Raw genomic sequence first — 18,321 nt, 5'->3', positions numbered from 1 at the left:
ATTTAACAAAAATAATATTTTTAATTTAAGAAAAAAAATCTTTTTAACAGTTTTTATTTTTCGGATAAAAAATTTAGAAAAATTAAATCCTAGTTTTTCATAAAATTAGAACAAAAAAAATTCCAGCTCAATACTAAATTTAATTATATTTTTCTTCAATTCGGTAAATTTAGAAGGTTTTATATTACAAAACTGTTTATTCCATCTAATGAAATTACTAATTTTAAGAAAAACTCTTTTGGTCAAGCCAACCGAACACTACTAACTTAAGACACTGGCAAAGCAATAGTTTCCCTATATATATATATTATAGTGGAGTTGTAGTGAACGTGCATCGTAACAATTATTTTATTATTTTAAATCAATAAATATTTGTAAATATATTTATTCAAATTATATAATATTTTTAAATTTATATTATTACTTTGGCAGAAATTTATGTAAAATATATTTTGGAATTAAATAGAAAAATTAAATATGTTATCTTAAAAAAAGATATTTGAATTCGAAAAATTAATATAAAGAAAAAATAAATCCGTTATTTTTTATAGGATTTTCATACCAAAAATATTTAAAAAAGATATTTTTAAAAATAAATTGAAAAATATCTTTTATAGGATTTTCACACCCGTAATCTGTTATAGAAAACTTACTTTTAAAATTAAATAGATAATACCTAAAAAAGATATTTTAAAATAAAATAGAAAAATATAAGTAATCGGTTATAGAGAACATACGTATGCATTAGGGTTTCTATTTTTATTCTTATATTTAAAATTTTTTTTGTACGGAAAGAGGAAAATGGGCGCTAATTTTCCCGCCGAAATATGGGTCTGTCGACAGACCCAAATTTGAATATACGTGCTTTTATATATATATATATATATATATATAGTAGGGCTAGAATATTTTTACAAGTATCACTTGGATGGTGCTTTAGTGTTTTTATATATATATATATATTTTCCTACATTCACTAACATTAGAAAAAACAGTTAATTGTTTATTCAATTATGCATCTTAGTAACGTTTTTTTCACAATTTTTAAACTAATACATGAATATTTTTAGCACTTACGGGAGATTTTAGAGCACTAGACTTCTTCAAAATTTTTATTCTAAAATTAGACCCATCAAAATTTATGTGGGTGCCAGCATGATGAGGAGAAAAAAAATATATAAAAGCGGTGAATGATTCACTGCATTCGTCAAATTATTGATAACTTATGAAAGCGGTGAATGTTTCACCGCTTTTAAAAAAGGACATACGATCAAAAGAAAAAATAATAAAGATGGTCAACGGTTCACCGTCTTTGAAATAATTTTGTTAGTTTTAAAAGATATTATAAAAGCGGTGAATGATTCCTCACATTTAAATACGGACTTTCTTATAAAATAACCTTTTAAAATTTTATTATTTGCGAAATAATTCTGTCAAAATTATATTTAAAAAACTAATTTCTTAAAAACGGTGAATGATTCACCACTTCCATAAAGAGTCTAATTCTCAGAAAAGCGGTGAATCATTCACCGCCTTTCACCTGTTTATTATTTTTTTCTATAATCCTAACAACCACATAAATATTTCAACAAATCACATATAATTTTAACAACTTGAAAATTTTAAAATCTATCCATATAATCCTAACAATCAAAAAGATCCTAATAATCTATTACAATCGTAATAATCAAACATCACATATAATTTTAACAATTTGAAAATCCCAATAATATATCCATATAATCCTAACAATCAAAAAAATTTTAATAATCTATTTATACAATTCTAACAATCAAACAAAAATTCTAATATTCCACATACAATCCTAACAATCTCATTTTTTTTATTTTTCGTATAATCTACGTACAATTTTAACAATCTTATTTTTTTTCTTTCCCAAAAAATTATGAAGAAGACGGTGAATGATTCACCACCTTTAAAAAAACTTAGATACTTTCAGAATGCGGTGAATGATTCACCGCGTTTTGAGAGTTAATTTATCAAATACAAATTTGATAAGGTTATTTTGCAAATTATAAAATTTTAGATGGTTATTTTGTAAAAAAGTCCGTTAAATACACGGATACTAATTCATTCATCGCTTATATTATTTATTTTTACAAAATTTAATATAGCATATTAAAGTTCTATTTTTATAATTATTTTTCTAAAACTATTTTTATAAGGCTTTTTATAATTGTAAAATTAGTAAGATCATTTATAAAAAAAATTTCCAGCTAGTGGCAACGAAAAATTCTCCCCTAGCCGAGTAAGTCAAGCCAATAATCCATTGAACCAATCCAGCCAATAATTAAAGTCACTGGTTTGGTCAGAATTAGAGTACAAGCACACACCCAAAAATTTAAATATCATGACACGAAATCGTACTAAAAACTTACAGCGCAGTATGGCGTGTACGCAGTATGGCATGATATACACCAGACCGTGCCAATACATGCAGATCATAAAAAATTTATGTGTACCGACAAAAAATAACATAAAATATTTATTTTCTGCAGCAATAAAGTATTCCAACTGTTTATCATATATTTTTATCAATTTTTTTAAACCTTTGTTGATAAGTTTCCTCTTCTTCCAACAATTTGGTATCGGAGTAAATCACACTTCCAACAAACTTTATTGAGAAAATTACTTATTACTTTAAAAACTATATTACGTCGATATCTTATTGATACGATACAATACGATAGATACAGCCCATACCGATGAGCACTTAACTCATGGCACACACTAATATCATATGCTAATATTAGGCATCTACTGGTCAACGCCGTTCAAGACCAACCCAAGAGACTCTTGATTGAAAACATAAAAGGCAAATATGTCTAAACAATAATTTAAAAGAAAATAAAGAACAAGGAACAGTTTTGTGTGTGTGTGTGTGTGTGTGTTTGTGTGTGTGTGTGAGAGAGAGAGAGAGAGAGAGAGTGGGAGAGAGAGAGTACTAAGTATGATACATAAGGGAGAGAGAGAGAGAGTACTAAGTATGATACATAAGAATCTTATTATGATACATAAGCAGTTAAAATAGAAAGTCAGGTTCTCTTTTCATCCTATAGGAAAATGAAAAAAATATGGGTAAGCTGGTCAATTACAAAATTTACTCTTTTTAACCCTTTTATCTTAATACTAGAGATGAGCATGGGAGTTAAAAACACAAAAAGAGCTTCTCACCTTGTTATGATGGTTGAGTATATCTCTATATGTTTACTTCACTATTAGATAGCTAAAGAAAAATAGGCCAACAGTACTCTCAGTATTTGTATTTAGTGTTGGTTAAATACCATATCTTTACCATATATTTGCCGCTATGTATCCTCGCGCCGTGCATCGGATATGCCATCGGCGTAGAGATGATTCCCGATTGAAAGTGTCCCACAGTGTATAAAGCGGGTATATGAAATATTGCATTCGATGGTTGTTATGAAGAGTTGATTAGTAAAGCGGAGGCATCAAAGGGGCCGACAATTCCCTCGCTCAATACCCGCATAGCTGCACCGCGGGAGAACTTCCGTGCAAACAAGAAGCAGGGAACCAGTGTCGCGTTGCATTGGCACCATTCTGTCCTGTATTCCGTGTTGTAGTAGACATGGTTGATGCTCTGAAAAATTAAGAAAATACTCATGAGGTGAAAAGGAATCAACAGTCTGACAGGATGTAAGGGAAGAATGCGGCGTCCCAGCTATCACACGGTTTCGTACTCTGTGTCATAGTATACATGGTTTGCAATTGTTTTAACATTCTAATCATGCTGCAAACGAATTTAAAAAAAAAAAAAAAAAAAAGAGGTCACACACATGCCTAGTAGTTGCTTCAATGTCAGAAACATACAAAGAACATTCAGTGCAACACATCTTGGTGGCTTAGTTGCCGATAGTCCGAGTTAGGTTGCCAAATACAATATAAGTTGCAAGATAGAATGATAGATGACTTTTAAGTGACCACATTAAAGTCCATAATATCAAAAGATAACTATAAATATACCCTTCTATACAGGACATGTCATCTTCGGCATAAATGCAAACACGCTGACAGCATTGCCATAAATATTCCAAATTGTATGCAGCTTCGAATCAACATATTCATGCATTTACTAGCAAAATACACGAAGAAGAGAGCAATATTATAATATCAAAGATTCAAAAAACATGGAACATAGAATTTTTTACCTTTATTTCCTTAATGTGTTGAGGGCTTGCATCAGCATACTCAAATGTCATTGGATGCCAAGTTTTCTTATCCATATGATTCGAAGATTGGTTCCATAACGTATAGGTTAGAGTTCGTCTTTCTATTTCATGTTCAAGCTCATTCATCTGGAAACGATAAAATGCTGATGAGATAAGGGGGGGGAAAAAATCTTTTCTTTCATGCTTTCACATGGACTGTTCTTGTCATGAACCTGACTATCTGGAATAATTAAATTATAACATCATGGATGAACATCAAGGTTTCAGTGCCTCTTTGGGCTGGTTTCTGAAACAACATTCTACTTTAGAAAGAATAAGATTCCAAAAAAAGGTATGCGGCAAACAATTATCAAGAGCTTTTTGTCATAATGAAAAGCTAGAATGAGCTTTTGGGCTCCAAAAATAGAAACTCCAATTTGGTGTTACTTCTACAGCACTAGAAAACTGTAAACAAGATTTAAATGAAAAGGAAGTTGGTGCTTCTTCAAGCGGCTCTACTCAAACAGCAATATTGCAGAAGCTCCCTCTAGGCCAAGTAGGCACTAAAAAGCAAAAAGGATGAAATGAAGAATTATCAAGGCTTACAGATAGTAATGTCTGAACGTAGTGTTCGTCTGGAATACAGTTGTGTTCCTTTTTGGCAGCTGATTTCTGCAAAAGAATTGAACCAACAATTGATAAGGATTCTAAGATATAACAAAAGCTCCATTCCAAAAATAGTAAAAAACATGAATTCATACTATAGAAAAGAATAGTAAAACCACCTTAAACTATAGAAAAGAATAGTTAAAAAGCATACTAATATCATCAGGGAGGTTTATGAATCATGAATTCATATGAAAATTACAGATTAATATGAATAATGAAATTGTAAAAGTAATCCATACAGCAATTGACATACTGAGAAAGTTACCAATTATGAGACAAAAAATCAATGATTAATTGAACAATGATGTCCAAAATTGCCCATCTGCGTCCATATTTAAATTTCAGTAGCAACTGGAAGAAGCGAGTAATGGCAACTCCAATCAGTAAAAGAGAGCAATAAGAATCCTACTGTCCAAATGTAACCACAAATAGTGTGCACATGTAGCTTTCTGACTCCAATTACAAAACCTACAAAGGAGCATACGAAGAAGACTTAGCTTCTGACCTTACATGTGCATGCATAGCTTTTTCCCTATCAGCACATAACTTGAGATGTAAGCATGCTGAGATGTGTATGCGCCTTGTGTCTTTGTTACATGAACAGCATGCTTAAAACTCTTTATCTTACAACCGTCTAATCAGCATTTGCAATACAAGACAATTCGCATTTCAAATTTTCATCTGTGTGCAACTCCATAGGCCTTCCTGATGTCAAGGTGAATCAACTATTCATCTGGTATGAAGAACATGCTATTCGTATTAATGCCATCGAGAAAGGACTTTCAGAGTCCACCAAAATATTCTATAATATTATCTGTTTGTACGAAAAATAGCTATTGTTTTCTCCAACTATGAAGAAAAGCTAATTATATGAGGACACTTCAGCAGGCTAATCAAAAGTAGAAAAGTAATAATAAAAATAAACATATCAACTTACTGGAGCATTCTTTCGACCAACGTCCAATCCAAGTCGTCGCTGCAACAAATAGACGAGGAATGATGTTTTTAGCAAACCAGTTCAGAAATTCACACTAAATAGAAGTGTTAGTCGATTTGGTGGTGAGATGAAAGTGCAAATCGCATAAAGGGCATCCAACACAATCTAAGGTATCTAGTACAAGAAGCTACTTTATAAAATTTTTGTCCCAATTTGTGCCTCATGGAAAGGTGAACGGTTATATAGATATAATTTGGATGAAGGTCATCCAACCAGTCCTAAGGCTTCTGCTACAAAAAGCTCATTATAAAATTTTAACCCCAATTTGCGTGACATTAATTAGCCCCATACCAGGTAATGTGGAAAGGCTACACACACACACACACACACACACACACACACATATATATACATATACACATATACATATATATACATATATACACATATACACACATATATACATATATAAATATAAATATAAATATATATATATATATATATAGTAGACTACTATACTATTAATAGCACCAAGTCATTGGTGCTATTAGGTTTTCAGCCCTTGGATGAAGGGATGTGTGGTTAGAATGATAGTAATCCCCTAGGGTTGAGTGAGCAGTTGGTTGAATAGTATGTCTAACGGGTCGAAATGGTCAAAGCGGTAGATCTAACGGCGGAAAACTTGGTAGCCGAAGTTAGTAACACTAAAATGATTCCTCTCTCTATCTCTCTCTGTGTGATATATAAATACATATACATATACATATACATATACATATACATATAGAACTAGGCTGAAACACTATCAATAGCACCAAACTATTGGTGCTATTAGGTTTTCGGCCCTTGGATGAAAAAATGTACGGTTAGGATGATGTGGGTCCCCTAGGGTTGAGTAAGTTATTTGTTTAATAGTATAATCTAACAGGTGAAAATAGTGAAAGGGTTAAATCTAATGGCGAAACACTCGAGAGCACCAAACTCTTGGTACTATCGATAGTATCCCAACCGGACTCTATATATATATATATATATATATATATATATATATATATATATATATATATATATATATCACACAGAGAGAGAGAGAGAGGAATATCGTTTTAGTGTTACTAACTTCAGCTAAAAGTTTTGTGACTGTGTGGTTTAAGGCCCACTTTATCAAGATTAATGTACCGTACTAGTAGGCTAGTTTTGACATGCATATGTTATCTAACTCCAAGACCCTACCATGTGGGGCTAGTTGATTGTGCATCCCACATGTTAACCTCAATCCAATGGGGCCAATCAAACACCAAGGCAATGGCACTTATGCTACATTGCCATCCCATCACAATTCTTAATAAATGTGTACTAGAAAAGAGATTGAGAAGTATGGATGTTCTAGTGGAGGACGCTAGGACTAGAAGGGCCAATTTGTCCCACGTGCAGCAATGAGGAGAAAATAGGATGGTGAATGGCTATATATAGAAGAGGATATTAAGCAATTTCATTTAAAGTTTGTTTCATCGAAGTAACTACTTGGCTATTTGTTCCTGAAATGAGAACCCAAACCCAATATATGCATGTGCTTCCCCCTAAAATATGCAGACCATCTTAAAAAGAGGAATTGGGACTTTACAAGGTAAGAAACAGAGAGGAGGAGAAATAAATGTCGAACACATATCTTTTAATTTCTGTCATCAGAAACTTGAAGCTCAACTTTTGGTATTACACTGCTCAATGGAAGCTACAACTGTGCTTGGGGAAAATATTCAAAATTTTCATAAAGTGCAAATATTGTATGTATGTATCAGAGAAGTTGTTGAATTACCTTGCAATGCCGTTTGAATATAGGATAGACAGCATTGTCAGCAACTATGACCTCCGCATGCTTTCTAACTAAAGCGATCCACTGAAATAAAAAGTATAATTGCCATCACAACAAATTTTTCCAACAAAAATATATGTCTAATAATAACTAAGTTGAAACTGTTTAAGAAATGAAAGTGAAGAGAAATTAAGACCTGAGATCCTTTCCTCCATTTCTCTTTTGGAATAGCAGGAGACATTTTAGGATTGTAACGTCCTTCCTTTTTGTCAAGAAAACTGGAAAAAGTAAATTGTTGTAAGTTAAAAGAGACAATTTTAGTCAATACAATCTATAATTTGAATAGTTAAAGAAACCAATTGACATCAGAAGAACAAGCTTTCCAAATTACTACACTAACCCTTTGCCATTACATACCTATCCACAAAACTTTTTGAAGAAGACATCAAGTAGTTATACACATAGCTGAAGTTGTAAAGAGGAACACAGCTGCAGTAAGCAATGACATTATCAGGACGTGGATTTGATTATTTGAATAGGTAGTACATAAAGAATCCAACAACTCGAACATCACGACAAAGGTATGAATGGCTAGAAAAGGTAAGCATCATCAACTAAAGAAAAAAAGTACACCGTATCCTCAGCATATGTAACTTTACAAAGGGAAACTGTACAGTATAGAAGAACGTCACGACATATGATATGATTGACAAACATGGAGTTAGATTGGTAAAATGACAAAGTTCTATAGATGCCCATGAGAAGGGATGAATAAATTTGGCTCTCAATATATCCAGACCTCATCATCTGTTTATCTAGAACAAACTAAATCCAGTACCTAGAAATAAGTCGTATAACTACTAACAATAATTAACTAAAATTCCAATCACTATATGTTCAAACTCAGCACAATTAATGGCTGTAGACTCAGATTGACCTACTTTTGACTACCGGACGACCTCCCTTAAGCCAAAGGAGGTCGTTCTTGATGCCTTGTCACCTCCTCGTCCTACAGCAAGGGATGACAATTCCTCCAAATTCTCTCTTCCTTTTGGATGCAGTAGAGTGGTTGACTTTTGAGACCCTTCAACCATCATATACCAACTAAGCTAGCTGAACATCAAATCACAAACTATAACGATAAGATAACCAACATAGATCTCCATGATGCACCAGAAAATGACATCCTTGAGTGCAGTTAGCAAACACATCGCCTTTTAAACTTGAAACTTAGAGACAAAATCTATTAACCTCTCTCACCATAATCTAATGGCAGTAGTTTATTCCCGTGGCAGATTTCAATCACCAGTACACAACAAGACTTCTCAAAAAATTTTAAAAATTTATTGTGGATCCAGATATGCTTCAAGCAAATCTCTCAATCCTATTATGGATCAGTTGACAAATCAAAGACAAAGTAATTGTAGCGATTTGAAATCCTTAAGACAAAACAAACCGATAAAAATAATACCGAAAAAAAAAAACAGTATCTGAGGGCAATGACAATTCAACCTTCCAGAAATTTCAACCATTATGAAACAAACTTTTCTACAGTAGATAGCCAAGGAAGATCGAAATCACACAATTCTATACTTTACTCTGTTTCTCAACAATTCATAACTAATAAAATTAACTTGCTAAACAGAGATATGAAAAATAAATAAATAAATGACTTCCCAGAGCCACAAATAACAACAACAAAAAAAGCCAAATCTTTTTCCATAACAACAACTTTATGTGGTTGAGTACCTATCAGAGATCAAAGCAAATCGCTGGTTCGCCGGATCCTGAAGCGCGGTCGCAAGAAGCCGCCGCTCCGCCTCAATCATAGTAGACTCTCCCCATGACACCTACAACACACAGCAATCAAAACACCACATCCCAAACTCATCTATGATCTATCAACAATATCAGGATTTTCATAGGCGATATACCTTAACGCTCTCCTTCAGCTGCCGATCGTAGAAGAACGCCGACCGCGTCGTGGAGCGATCGAGCACGAACCCCGGCTCCGAGTGGACATATATCGAGTAATTCCCCACCTCGGCATTCTATCGAACACCTCATCGCACCACAACCATCAGAAAATCCGATCCCGCACGACACAAACCCCCCGAATCCGAGATCAAAAAATCGAATCAAAAATAAAAAAAATTCAAAGCCTACCCGGAAGAAGGCGTGCCACACGAAGTCGAGCGGGAGGTTCGAGCGCGCGAGGAAGAGGAACGCGATCTTAGGGTTCGTCCACTCCGCGGAGGAAGAAGCGGAGGACGGGGACGGTGGGGGAGGAGCTTCTTCGACGACGACGACATCGTCGGAGAGCGCGAGCGCGTCTATTTATAGCCTCGAGAGGAAGGGAAAAGAGAGGAGGAGGAGGGGGTGGGGGAGAGGAAGAAGAAGAAGAAGAAGTCGGCAACATGGTTCGGTTTCGCGAAGCATTGAAGGCGTATTTAAGCGGGGAAGTCGGCGACGAGTTCCGGAAACGTCCACGACTTCTGGTGTCGCCGCCGCCTCCGCCTCGTCCTCGTTGTTGCTGACGCAATGGAAAGAATGCTTGTTTTCTTCTGTTGGTGTTGTTGTTGGCATTCGGAGAGCGTTGGTGGTGGGGGAGTGAGGTGAGGATGACGCTTCGTTGTTGGGGTTGGTTATTTTAATAAGGGATAATATAATATTATTTAGCATTAATTTTATACACGTCCCTATAAATATAATAAATTACAAATATATCCCTACAAGGTTTAATCTTTATATATTGTTCGTATAAATATTCTAATATTTTTAAATATGTCCCTACTGTTAAGATATGTTAGAAAAAATTAGTTAATCATAGGTAAAATACTTAACTTTGATTAGTTAATGAGATGAATTGACCTTTTTATTCATCTTTAATTAATAATTGGGACTTTTAGAGGTACATATTTGTGACGGTAAAAAGATCATTTTATTTATAAAATAAATAGTATTTTAACAGTAATAAATCAGAGAGATATATTTGAAAATATTAGGACCTTTGTAGAGACAATATATGAAAGGTGAACTTTGTGATGATATATTTATAATTCGTTTTGTTTGTAAGGACGTATATGAAATTGACCTTTATTTATTATAGTATTTTTTACTGTTATAATATTATGTTAGGAAAAAATATGTTAAAACTCCTCAACTGTAGAAAAAAGTTTAGAACGTGACAGTTATATTATTAGTGTAATATTTTAACTAATCAAATTATATTTTTAAAATCCTATCTCATTATAATTTATTTTTCTTATATTTTTTTTTTCTAAAAGAGACATGTGGTTGATTGAATATAGATGATGTGGTGTGACTGCTGCATAGTAGACTTTCTTCAACTGTTGGCCGTATTTGGTTTTTGAGAAAAAAAAAATCTGAGAAAATAGTTTTTTAGCTGAATTTTTTGTTTCATTTGTTTACTTATGAAAAAATAGTTTTTGGAAAAAAAAAATCTGAATTCATAAAAAAAGGTCTCATTTTTGTTTTTAATTTTTTTATCTGAAAAATAAGGACTAAGTAAAGGATGGCTTTCTTTAAAAAAAAAAAAAAAAAAAAAAAAACAATAATTTGATAAATAGTTTTCCACCAAACTATATCAAATAGATCGTCCACAAACAATTGTCTAAATTTTTAATTTTAGTAGATAGACTTCTAAATTTTATCAAATTGCTCAATAAGTATCTCTATCTTTAGTTAAAATTACTAATTATGTAACCCTTTCAATCATATGTCTTGCACGTCTTATTCTATTTTAACACATCAAAAAAAATATATTACTATTTTCATATATAAAAAAATAAAAATAGAAGATAAAGATCATTTCAATTTCCAATCCTTATACTTAGTTGTCGAGATTAGAAGTGAACAAAAAAAGATTTCTTTATATTTTGAAATCAGAAAATTATGTACATGACATGTAATCGAAACAGCTGTATAATTAGTAATTTCAATTAAGAAAATAGGCATATTGAATTATCTGATAAAGTTTAAGGATTTTATTACCAACATTGAATCTTCAAACACCTATTTTCAACAGAGAAAAAGGTTAGGGGTCTCTGTACATTTTTCCCTTATACCATAAAATAAGCTTAAAGAAAAGGGAAAGCACTTCTATGCATAGGAAGCTTTTACTGCTTTGGCTTTAGTTAATTGATTATTTAATTATTTGATTAAGGGTTGAACACATAGCCAGGTGTTCTCTAACCTTTTCCATATCTTTCATTTTGGTCCCTACCTTTCTAGTTTTTGCAATAGGATCCTTAACATATACAAGTTCAAACAAAAATTGTAACATTGATAATAACGCATCTTATAATTTTCAGTACCAAATTTTGTTACCGGCTAAGTTCGCTAAAATTAAAGAAAACAACTAATAAATATTAAATATTTAATTATAAAATTCAAAACATTAAGGATTAAAATAACTAGTCGCCCAAGGTTAAGATCAAAGACAAAATAATTACTCCGATATCATTTTAATTAAATTTTTAAGACATGATGCAGTTTTTTTTTTTTTGGTTAGAATTAACAGTATTTTTTTTTTTTCAGTGAAAACTTAATTATGGAAATAATGAATAAGCATTAGGGGCTCAATTTCAAGTATAAAAGATTGAGACTCAAATAAGCAAATTCTAAAAAGGTCGGGGATAATGGTGTAATTAACCGTTTTCATTAATTTCAGTTACTTGTGTGAGGACTGAGGAGTTCATTTATTTACAGCAATAAAGTAACTTCTTGGTAGTGCTCGGAACAAAGAGTGCCCAAAATAGATTAATTTTTTTTAAAAAAAAGAGTATTTGAATTCAAATTTAGAGATATTTCTATATTTTGTAATGCAAAATACTATATATACACAAATGTGAGTATAAATCTTATACATTTTCTATTTTAGGATTCACAAAAAAAAAATAAATTTTTTTAGTATATATAAAAGAAGCAATGCTACCTGTATATCTATAATATTCGTGCAAAATTTATGCCGTCGGCTTTTTATGGTAAGAAACTTTTTGTTAGTCTTATTAAAATTTTTTTCCTAAAAATTTTAAGAGAGTTTTATAAATCTCCAGATGCAAAAGTGTAAAATATAAGCACGTATACGATAGAAATACAAATGGATCCGAGTTGGTGGACCTCTTGCCCCGATCCGCTCTGAATGGAATAGTAAGTGGGAACAAAAAATATAGAAAAATATAAGTAAGCCGGTATGTTTATGGAAGCACGGAGCCCTTCGTGCTTCCACTTTGTTTTCGATGTTCGGGCTTTCGAATCGACGATCGGCTCCGTTAGAGTTGATCTAGAGTATTTGAAGTACCTAGAAAATAAATTTTGTGATTTTTCGATATCATTTGCCTAGTGATCGAAGGGGCTCAAAATCAATAATTTTAATGGCCGTGGTGAGCCGGTTGCAAGTTTAACGGTGTAGAAATATCCAAATCGTATGAAATTTTGATAGAAAATTCTTTATACCATATAAAATAAGATCAATAACTTTGATCTAAAATTTTAATGTCATATCATCATATTTCGTAAGATTTTTATTTTCAGCCGTTGATTTTGAGCCACTTCGATCACTAGGCAAATGATATCGAAAAATCGCAAAATTTATTTTTCTAAATACTTCAAATACTCTAGATCAAGTCTAACGGAGCCGATCGTCGATTCGAAAGTCCGAACATCGAAAACAAAGTGGAAGCACGGAACGCTCCGTGCTTCCATAAGCATATCAGACGCACCCGAAAAATATACCCCACTCTAAAGTCTAAACCCTCCGAATGGGGTAGGAGGTAGGAGACCCCTTCCGCCCTTTGAATCTGCCCTGTTTGCGTCCCTAATATTAGATGTACAGATAGTATTTTCTTAAAAAGAAAGAATAAGGTCTTTGAAAGAATACGTAAATCTTACACTTATGTTATATATATGTAGACATAACATTGCTGATAATATAATGAGCTACGAGCAATGCTGTTTGTAGACCTATAAGTAGAAATCTTATATTTTACTCATCCAAAAACTAATATTTTTTCAATAATTTTCTTAATTTTTTTAATATTAAAATTTTATAGAAAAAGGTTATAATTCTTATATGAATAGGTGCAAAATTTATGCTTTGTTTGTAGAGTGTGCAATAGGGATGCAAATGGATATGAGTTGGTGGAGCTCCCAACCCGATCCATCTTGAACCGGTGGTAAGAAGAAATTTAAAAAATCTATAAAAAAATGCAACACGCCTCGAATCTACCACGATCCTTTCAGTAAATACACTAGGAGACAAGAGACCCTTTCTTTCTATGATTTGACCAGATCCGCAAAAAATTCGTTAAAAACTCGCACCTATCCCGATCTGCTCTGAATAAAACGGTAAGTGAATGCCAAAGATATGATTAAAATTAATCCGATCCGAATTTGCTCCCAATCGACAAGAAACAGAGTGGGAGAGGGAGAACCCTTCCGTCCTGGATTGGCTCAGTTTGCATTCCAATGTACACATAGTACTTTTCTAATGTAATAGGACTAGGAATGTCAAGTGGTTGAAATTGGGGTGGGTTTTTTAAAACCCGAACCTGAACTCGAAATCTGGATATGAATCTGAATCCGAAGGATTTTGAAAAATTTATATGCAAAACCATATTCGGCCAAAAATTCGAAATAAATCAAATCCGAAATAATTATTTCTCTTTACTATATTTCAAAATAATATTAATTTAAAATCAAAAATTTTATAATGCAAGTTTAAACATAACTTCAAACATTCATATATATTATAAATATAAACTCAATTCAAATTATCTTGAGTTCGGATTGGGTTCAAACAAAATCCATATTCAAATTCAAATCCATCATACTTTTATTTTTGGGATAATTACCTATATATTCCTCAAAACTTCAAAAATATCTCATTTATTCCTACTTTTTTTTTCTTTCTAATATACCTCTCATGTGTTCCTCCGTTATTCTAAAATACCCCTGCAGTTAACACTCGTTAAGTTAACTTTGGTTAAACGTGAGTTAAATATCTATCACAGTTAAAAAAAATTAAAATATCATTTTTGCCCTAAACTTAAAAGTAAATAAGAAATATTGGTGATGATAGAAGGGTATACTTGAAAAGATCAAAAAATAAAATACTTTTTGTGCCCCTAACTTAAGGGCAAATAAAAAAAGTCGGTGATGATAGAATGATATATTTGAAAGGGCAAAATAGTAATTTCACAGAGATATTAGAGTTTATTAACAGATTTTAACTCTAAGGGTATATTAGAAATAGGTTGGAACGTAAAAAAGGTATTTTCAATATTAGTCTTCTAAAAGAGATAAATCAGAAAATCTAGAACTTTCAAAGTTATATAAGCAATTGTCTCTTTATTTTTTATACTCACATTCGAAACCACATTTGTTTAGTATCAATAAATTTATTTTATTTATGTACGAATAAAATTTCAGATATCTGTGTCCATTAACAACAACCTCATGTATGGGCTTGTCATCTGGACAGGCTCATGGACAGGCTCCCTCCACGTGTCACTCAGGAAAAGTATATAGACAAGTTGTTTTTTGTTTTTTTTTTTTGCCTTTTCTTTTGTTTTTCCGGCAATGCCCGTTGGTCTGGCACAACATAAATTCTTGGGGCAATTCCAAATCTACCCCTCTAAAACTTCAAAATATTTAAAATACCCTTCTAAAATTTAAAATATTATAAAAACCTCTCCAATTATTCAAAACTATTACTAATATCCCTTTTAAGCACATCAAATTACTACCAATACTCCTCTAAACCCCATTCTTTCTAAGCCTGAATCATAAACCTTTATATATATATATATATATATATAGAGGCTAGAATACTATCAATAGTACCAAGTTATTGATACTATTAGGTTTTCGGCCCTTGAATAAAAAAAATATACGGTTAGGATAATATGGGTTCCCTAGGGTTGAGTGAATTATTGGTTTAATAGTATAATCTAACGGATAAAAATAGTCAAAGGGTTAAATCTACGGTAAAAAATTTGATAGTATCAAACGCTTGGTACTATCGATAGTATCCAAGCCGGACTATATATATATATATATATATATATATATATATATATAAGGACGAACTATACTGGAATACTATCAATAGCACAAACTATTAATGCTATTAGGTCTTCGACTCTTGGATGAAAAAATGTACCGTTAGAATAATATGGGTTCTATAGGGTTGAGTGAGTTATTGATTTAATAATATAATCTAACGGGTGAAAGTAATCAAAGGGTTAAATCTAACGGTGAAAAATTTGATAGTACCAAATACTTCGTGCTATCAATAGCATCTCAGCCAGACTCATATAAGGACACTAATGATGTTTTCAAATTTGGTGGAGCATCTATAAAATTATAATCTTTTACAAGGTATTAAAGAAATTAACTCTAAATTTATTTATCAATAGTTTTATATACAAGCAGATACAAAGAAAAAGAGACGTAAATTTCTGAATTTATTGTAAAGAGCACTTCAAGGAAAACTTTAGTATGCTATTCTCGCATAAGGTGTCGTTTGGTTCGAGGATAAGCAAAAAGTGAGTATTCCGGGGATAGGTATAAATTGAGGTATAAGCGGGGATTAGATCAATTTTGTGTTTGGATGAAAATTAGGTTATTACTCAAAATAAAAAAAAATAGCGTTTAGTTAGATAAGATGGAATAAAAATTAAAGTGGGTAGTTATAAATAAAAAATAACAATATTATTTTTTTTTAATATTAGAATTAGAATTTTTATATTTTATATTTATATTTTAAAATTTAAAATATAAACTTTTAAATTTTAAAAATCANTTATATTTATATTTTAAAATTTAAAATATAAACTTTTAAATTTTTAAAATCAAAATTAAATTTTAAAGTTTTAAAATCTCAAATTTATAATTTTAAAAAATTAAAATTTTAAATTTTAAACTTTAAATTTAAGATGAAATTTTAATTTAAAAATACAAAATATCAAATTCTAAATAAAAAAATTTTAAAATTTAAAATTAAACAATTTAATTTTTAAAATTTAAATTTTGTGATTTTAAAAATTATAAATTTTAATTTTTAAACTTACGAAATTTAAATTTTATAATAATTTAAAAATTCTCTCACTCACTCACACTCACACTCCTCCTCTCTCTCTCTCTTCACGGGTGGAACAAGCTGGGTTATCCCAGCTTGTTCCACCTTGAGGTGGGAATACTAGTTTCCACTCCTTAACGGGCTATTCTGCAATAACCCGTTAAGGAGAGAATTAGTGTTCCCACCATTTTTTATTTGTATTTGAAGGATAAAGATGAAATAAATTTTTTATTCCACCTTTATCCCCCAACCAAACATAACCTTAATATTTATTATATATTGTAATATGAGTTGAGTTAGAACATTTTCGATATCCAAATTTGACACGAATCCGAGAATGAATCCGAAAAAGCGATACAGTGAATACGGCTTCGGCATAGGATTCGTACTTCGATGGGAAAAAAAAATTACACTGAAGGCTATTTTGAGCAAACTTAATTTTTAGCGAAAAGACTTTTGCTTGGGTGAAGTGCGCCAACGGCCAAGTGCTTCGGCAAGGTCCGAGAAAGCAAGTCTGAAGTTTCTATTTAAAATTATTTCAAATAGGCAGAGTCGAAGAATATGAAATATGAAATGATCTTTGAAATAAAGTATAATTATTTCGTAGAAATCGCTACCGTCATGCTTATGCAGTGTTCAAATTCAGAAACTATAAAAGTAAGAACCCAGTTGAACAGTTTCCTCTCCGATCAGCATATGAGATGTAGCCAAATTCAGAATTCAATCGTAGGAACATCAAAAGACAGACAAGTTAGCTGTGTACTTTTTTCCGCCAACAAATGCTTTGAGGTGTATCAAGTGTTACCACTTTTATGTCATCTTCAATGATGGTTCATCAATCATCGATTAATACTATTAAACATGATCTAATCAGAGTTGTGTTAGACGGTGCTTAGCCTCGAACATATACATCAAGTGAATGTCTTTCTATATTGCCATTATATATCTTGTATTTCTTAATAGTTGCCATTATAAAAAATTAAAATATAAAGAGTTAATTCTGAAGTACATTACAATAAAGTTTGATTGAGCTTTATTTTTTAGTCCATGAATTTGTGTGGGTGCTCGTATCTGTACATTCCTTGAGTAGGATAAAAATTTACATTAATTTCATTCAAAAGTCACTATCTCCCTACCACTCTTATGAACCCGTTTCTTTCTTTTTATTTTTATTTTTTAATTTTGTAAATTCTAGAATGCAAGTGGTACAATATTTACATATATATGTAGAAATATATATATAGGATATCCCAAAAAAATAGGTTAAAAATTAGACATTTTTATAAAATAACTCTGTGAAAATTTAAAATTTGCAAAATGACCCTGTCAAAATTTTATTTGAAAAATTAACCCTTTTTTCACCACGTTGGTGCCATGTCAGAATTTTTTTTAAAGGCGGTAAATTATTCCTCGTTTTCTCCCATTTCTTGAAAGGTGGTGAATTGTTTTCCGCTTTCTCCCATTTTTTTAAAGACGGTGAATCGTTTTCCGCTTTCTCCCATTTCTTTTAAAGGCGGTAAATCATTTCCTGCTTTCTCCCTTTTTTTTTAATGACGGTGAATCGTTCACCGCATTCAGTAAAATTATAAGCGGATTATATATGAAATAG

General features: G+C 31.6%; 1 protein-coding gene across 1 annotated transcript; it reads right to left on the bottom strand.

The window, feature by feature from the left end:
- On the bottom strand, nt 2,997-9,946 carry LOC109717541 (the record flags this gene model as incomplete). Its single annotated transcript, XM_020243385.1, has 10 exons — nt 2,997-3,622; nt 4,191-4,337; nt 4,797-4,862; nt 5,797-5,835; nt 7,613-7,693; nt 7,806-7,887; nt 8,027-8,098; nt 9,359-9,459; nt 9,544-9,660; nt 9,776-9,946. Coding segments are annotated over 10 exons (1,056 nt in total), but the record flags the coding sequence as incomplete, so codon positions are not given.

This window comes from Ananas comosus, linkage group 11, assembly GCF_001540865.1.
Source record: "Ananas comosus cultivar F153 linkage group 11, ASM154086v1, whole genome shotgun sequence".
Classification (NCBI taxonomy): Eukaryota; Viridiplantae; Streptophyta; class Magnoliopsida; order Poales; family Bromeliaceae; genus Ananas; species Ananas comosus.
The sequence above is the reverse complement of the archived record's forward strand: the minus strand, read 5'-3'. Positions and strand labels throughout refer to the sequence as shown.